This window comes from Oncorhynchus nerka, linkage group LG1 (genome assembly GCF_034236695.1).
Source record: "Oncorhynchus nerka isolate Pitt River linkage group LG1, Oner_Uvic_2.0, whole genome shotgun sequence".
Taxonomy (NCBI): domain Eukaryota; kingdom Metazoa; phylum Chordata; class Actinopteri; order Salmoniformes; family Salmonidae; genus Oncorhynchus; species Oncorhynchus nerka.
Genome location: NC_088396.1, coordinates 31821925 through 31828369, shown reverse-complemented (window position 1 = coordinate 31828369; position 6445 = coordinate 31821925). Strand labels below are relative to the sequence as shown.

Genomic DNA, 6445 nt, shown 5'->3' with positions numbered 1-6445 from the left:
ACCTTGAAATGTCAGAACAATGTCAAAAATAGCGTGGTCGTTTTCAATGCTGGTCAGGACGATAGAATAACCAGACTGAGACTGTAGGCTTATTTTCATGGGAATGCCAGCACAAGCATTGAGAATGTGTGTCAGTGCTGTGTATGTCAGTGGCATCAAGCCCTCTAGTACACTGGACAATAACCACCATTTGCATTGATGACAGCTTTGCACACTTGTCATTGGTTTGATGAGTGTTATTTCATAGTTTTGATGTTTTCACTTTTATTCTACAATGTAGAAAATAGTAAAAATAAAGAAAAAACGTTGAATGAGTAGGTGTCCAAACTTTTGACTGGTTCTGTAAATATTTCTATATTGGCAGTGAGGGTCCCTCCTATTGAAGATGGCTCCCAGTGTGTGTGGTGTGTCTCTGGCTGTGGTGGTGGTGTTAGTGGCCCTGGTGTCTCCTGGTGGTGCCTGCCCTCGGCCCTGCTCCTGCTACCAGCCCACTGAACTACACTGCACCTTCAGGTCCCTGCTCACCATACCACAGCTTCTACCGCAACATACACTACACATCAACCTAGGGTAAGGCTTGTGCAAATAAATAAATATATATATATATACCCCCCCCCCATTGGCTGATGCTTGTTTCTCTCTGGTATTTGAAAGGTTCAACAGTATCAGCAGGATCCCAGACAGCTCATTAGCTGGTCTGAGGAGGCTGGAGCAGCTGATGCTTCATGGGAATGACATCCGTGAGATTCCTGACCGAGCGTTCCAAGATCTGTCCTCACTTCAGGTACTGAGGCTTATAGAGTTGACATGGAGAGGAGAGGGGTCAAATGAGCTAATGATTGGATGCAAATGTCCATAGTTCCATTGAGCTTAGGCACAGTCTGCTATTGTATTTTTGTGTTCATTTGACTAACATTGATGCATATGTATTGTTGTTTATAACTGGAGGGGTTTATGTATTTTCAATTATCATTCATTCATTCATTCATTGCTCCATCCATCCATTTCTTTCCCCCAGGTCCTGAAGCTAAGTTATAACAAGCTGAGGGAGATCTCAGCAGAGAGCTTCTCAGGCCTGTCCTCACTACTGCGCCTCCACCTGGATCACAACCAGCTGCAGTTCCTGCACCCCCAGGCCCTGCTCCGCCTCCCCAACCTCAGACTGATCCGACTGCAGGGGAACCAGCTCCACCAGCTGCACCCGCAGGCCTTCTGCACTCTGTCCCTACTGCAGACATTCTGCTACTCCACCCTCAGGTGGGTTTTCGTGTGCCTTAATTGTGCATTTATTAATCTATTCACTCTTAGTCTTAGGTCACACCTAACAGTAGTGCACTAGAGTAGTGCACTGCTTAGGGAATAGGGTGTCATTTGTGACTGGACTATCCCCCTCCTCTCCCAAGGCATCTGGATGTGTCCAACAACAGTCTAACTATCCTGCCTAGGGACACACTGAGGACTGCCCCTCTTCTGGAGTCCCTGGCTCTGCAGGCCAACCCTTGGACCTGCGATTGCAGCATGGCTTGGATGCAGGCCTGGAGCATCTCTCACCCAGGTGCCTATGACACTACACTAACCCCTAATCCTATACAGAGTCTTAAGGATGAAACATTCACAAATATACATCGGTCCCCGGTCATATCAGCCCGTGGGAAGATGCTTGAGGTTGGGGGTGCTACAGACTTCAATATTGATGCGCTACAGATGGCTATATCGGTCCGCTAACATAGGACTAGTGAAAGCTAGCAAGTATTTAAGTGTTTTTAAAATATATATATATACTGCTCAAAAAAATAAAGGGAACACTTAAACAACACAATGTAACTCCAAGTCAATCACACTTCTGTGAAATCAAACTGTCCACTTAGGAAGCAACACTGATTGACAATACATTTCACATGCTGTTGTGCAAATGGTATAGACAAGAGTTGGAAATTATAGGCAATTAGCAAGACACCCCCAATAAAGGAGTGGTTCTGCAGGTGATAACCACAGACCACTTCTCAGTTCCTATGTTTCCTGGCTGATGTTTTGGTCCCTTTTGAATGCTGGCGGTGCTTTCACTCTAGTGGTAGCATGAGACGGGAGTCTACAACCCACACAAGTGGCTCAGGTAGTGCAGCTCATCCAGGATGGAACATCAATGCGAGCTGTGGCAAGAAGGTTTGCTGTGTCTGTCAGCGTAGTGTCCAGAGCATGGAGGCGCGACCAGGAGACATGGAGGAGGCCGTAGGAGGGCAACAACCCAGCAGCAGGACCGCTACCTCCGCCTTTGTGCAAGGAGGCCACAAATGTTTATGTGTCTGCTCAAACGGTCAGAAACAGACTCCATGAGGGTGGTATGAGGGCCCGACGTCCACAGGTGGGGGTTGTGCTTACAGCCCAACACCGTGCAGGACGTTTGGCAATTGCCAGAGAACACCAAGATTGGCAAATTCGCCACTGGCGCCCTGTGCTCTTCACAGATGAAAGCAGGTTCACACTGAGCACATGTGACAGACGTGACAGTCTGGAGACGCCGTGGAGAACGTTCTGCTGCCTGCAACATCCTCCAGCATGACCGGTTTGGCGGTGGGTCAGTCATGGTGTGGGGTGGCATTTCTTTGGGGAGCCGCACAGCCCTCCATGTGCTCGCCAGAGGTAGCCTGACTGCCATTAGGTACCGAGATGAGATCCTCAGACCCCTTGTGAGACCATATGCTGGTGCGGTTGGCCCTGGGTTCCTCCTAATGCAAGACAATGCTAGACCTCATGTGGCTGGAGTGTGTCAGCAGTTCCTGCAAGAGGAAGGAATTGATGCTATGGACTGGCCCGCCCATTCCCCAGACCTGAATCCAATTGAGCAGATCTGGGATATCATGTCTCGCTCCATCCACCAACGCCACATTGCACCACAGACTGTCCAGGAGTTGGCGGATGCTTTAGTCTAGGTCTGGGAGGAGATCCCTCAGGAGACCATTCGCCACCTCATCAGGAGCATGCCCAGGCGTTGTAGGGAGGTAATACAGGCACGTGGAGGCCACACACACTACTGAGCCTAATTTTGACTTGTTTTAAGGACATTACATCAAAGTTGGATCAGCCTGTAGTGTGGTTTTCCACTTTAATTTTGAGTGTGACTCCAAATCCAGACCTCCATGGGTTGATAAATTGATAATTTTTGTGTGATTTTGTTGTCACCACATTCAACTATGTAAAGAAAAAAGTATTTAATAAGAATATTTCATTCATTCAGATCTAGGATGTGTTATTTTAGTTACTTTATTTTGTTACTTAATTTTTTTTGAGCAGTGTATATATACACAGTTGAAGTTGGAAGTTGTTCATACACCTTAGCCAAATACATTAAACTCAGTTTTTCACAATTCCTGACATTTAATACTAGTAAAAATTCCCTGTCTTAGGTCAGTTAGGATCACCACTATTAAGATGGTGAAATTTCAGAATAAGAGCAGAGAGAATGATTTATTTCAGCTTTTATTTCTTTCATCACATTCCCAGTGGGTCAGAAGTTTACATACACTCAATTAGTATATGGTAGCATTGCCTTTAAATTGTTTAACTTGAGTCAAACACTTTAGGTAGCCTTCCACAAGCTTCCCACAATAAGTTGGGTGAATTTTGGCCCATATCTCCTGACAGAGCTGGTGTAACTGAGTCAGGTTTGTAGGCCTCCTTGCTCACACAAGCTTTTTCAGTTCTGCCCAAAAATGTTCTATTGGATTGAGGTCAGGGTTTTGTGATGAACTTTGGAAGTATGCTTGGGGTCATTGTCCATTTGGAAGACCCATTTGCGACCAAGCTTTAACTTCCTGACTGATGTCTTGAAATGTTGCTTCAATACATCCACATAATTTTCCATCCTCGTCATGCCATTTATTTTGTGAAGTGCACCAGTCACTCCTGCAGCAAAGCACCCCCACAACATGATGCTGCCACCCTCGTGCTTCACGGTTGGGATGGTGTTCTTCGGCTTGCAAGCCTCACCCTTTTTCCTCCAAACATAACAATGGTCATTATGGCCAAACAGTTCTATTTTTGTTTCATCAGACCAGAGGACATTTCTCCAAAAAGTACAATCTTTGTCCTATGTGCAGTTGCAAACTGTAGTCTGGCTTTTTTTATGGCAGTTTTGGAGCAGTGGCGTCTTCCTTGCTGAGCGGCCTTTCAGGTTATGTCGAAATAGGACTCGTTTTACTGTGGAAATAGATACTTTTGTACCAGTTTCCTCCAGCATCTTCACAAGGTCCTTTGCTGTTGTTCTGGGATTGATTTGCACTTTTCGCACCAAAGTACCTTCATCTCTAGAGACAGAACGTGTCTCCTTCCTGAGCGGTATGATGGCTGCATGGACCTATGGTGTTTATACTTGGGTACTATTGTTTGTACAGATGAAGGTGGTACCTTCAGGCATTTGGAAATTGCTCTCAAGGATGAACCAGATTTGTGGTCTCAAAAACAATTCTGAGGTCTTGGCTGATTTCTTTTGATTTTCCCATGATGTCAAGCAAAGAGGAACGGAATTTGAAGGTAGGCCTTGAAATACATCCACAGCGACAGCTCCAATTCACTCAAAATATGTCAATTAGCCTATCAGAAGCTTCTAAAGCCATGACATAATTTTCTGTAATTTTCCTATTTGTTTGAAGGTACAGTCAACTTAGTGTATGTAAACCTCTGACCCACTGAAATTGTGGTACAGTGAATTATAAGTGAAATAATCTGTCTGTAAACAATTGTTGGAAAAATTACTTGTGTCATGCACAAAGTAGATGTCCTAACCGACTTGCCAAAACTATAGTTTGTTAACAAGAAATTTGTGGAGTGGTTGAAAAACAAGTTTTAATGACTCCAACCTACGTGTATGTAAACTTTCGACTTCAACTGTATATTTGTTTTATTATTTATTTTAGTGGGTGCTGCAGCAACCTGCTGCAGCACCCCTACTTCCCACGGCTATGCCCCAAACCGATCCCAATGGAACAAATGTTGCTCAAATTACTTCATTCCAACTCCAAAAGTACAAGAAAGAGGATTTCAACACTCACCCTCTCAGATCGTTCTGAAAGCATTTCAGTTAGAAAGAGAAGAGCATTCCTGAAGCATTATTTTGTTTAAATATAATTTGATTTCTGAGAAATTAAGGTATTTGATTGCACCCACATTTGCAATTTTAATTGAACGATTCATTTCAGAGGAGGCTGGTAGGATAATCTATAGGAGGATGGGCTCATTGTAAGCGCTGGAATGGAATTAATGGAACGGTATCAAATGTATGGAAACCACATGTTTGACTCCATTTAATTTATTCCATTCCAGTCATTACTATGAGCCCATCATCCTATAACTCCTCCCACCAGCCTCCTCTGATTCATATTTTCTTCAATAAATATAGAACCTAATCCCATCCTAACAACCTGTATACAGTATCAGTTCTCAATGTCTGACAAGTAGTATGGAGTTGCTGCTTGGAGTATTGCTTCTTCAACCTTGTATTCCCTGTGAATCTGGTGAAGTTTTTTTCCCCTGTTCAAAGAAATTAGCCATTGAAGTCGCTTGTATTCTTTACCATAAATTAATGTGAAAGTACCTAGTTTTGCCCACTAAATGCTGCTGTTCCTGCTACTGCCACCACACCCTTTTATCCATTTATCTGATTTATTAAATGGAACACCTACTTTTCTTTGCAACTTTGGGTAGAAAACCAATAGCTTTTGCTCATTACGAAAATAAATGGTGTGGTCAAGCCAGTCCTCCATGAAAAGTAATTCAGTTTGTCCTTCTCTTAGCAACCTAATGCTTAAACCCAACTCTCCTCGAATAGTCCAAACAATGGCAGCTCTCTGAGAGGGCTATCCATATGGTGCAAATCTCATGTGAAGACTTTTCCTACAAGCTCAAAACTTTGATGGAGAATTGGGCTAGTGATTAAAATGTTGTGACAACCCTAATAAAAGAATACAATTATAAACCATTGCATGGCAGTCATAGGTTTTTTAATAAAATGAAAAGAAAACATCTCTATATGTAGTGTGATTCGTGAAATGTTCCATTAAACCCAACCTGATACCATTACAAAACACTATACAGTGTGTGTTTGGGAATTTTGCCATTGAAGACCTTTGGAGACCATAATATTGAAACAATTAGAACTGCTGTAGCCTAATGGTTTGCTTGTTCGCCAATCACCAGGAATGGTCTAACTAATCCAGACCTTTTTTAAGGAAATAAACCATACACAGAGGGGCTGTTTACTGGACATAAGTTAAGTCTAAAAGAAGGACAAGCTTAATTGCATTCATGGAGGACTGGTTTGAATTGCGAGGATGACCACACAATTTATTTTCATCATGAGCTGTTGGTTTCCTACCCAAAGTTGGAAAGAAAATGTTGTGGAAGATTGAATTAACATAAGAGACCATCAACATTGATTAAATGGTATGGT

The 6445-nt window shown here is 43.2% G+C and overlaps 1 protein-coding gene across 1 annotated transcript in view; it reads left to right on the top strand.

Annotated features, from left to right (window-relative positions):
* The first annotated feature begins 367 nt into the window (after nt 1–367).
* Nucleotides 368–6445, top strand: part of LOC115122510 (matrix-remodeling-associated protein 5-like) — a 28251-nt gene continuing 22173 nt past the window's right edge. The window contains exons 1-4 of the mRNA XM_065018102.1: nt 368–570; nt 655–784; nt 1019–1257; nt 1404–1555. Coding sequence (XP_064874174.1) covers nt 386–570; nt 655–784; nt 1019–1257; nt 1404–1555 — 706 coding nt within the window. The 5' untranslated portion in view covers nt 368–385. The remainder of the gene's footprint in view (nt 571–654; nt 785–1018; nt 1258–1403; nt 1556–6445) is intronic.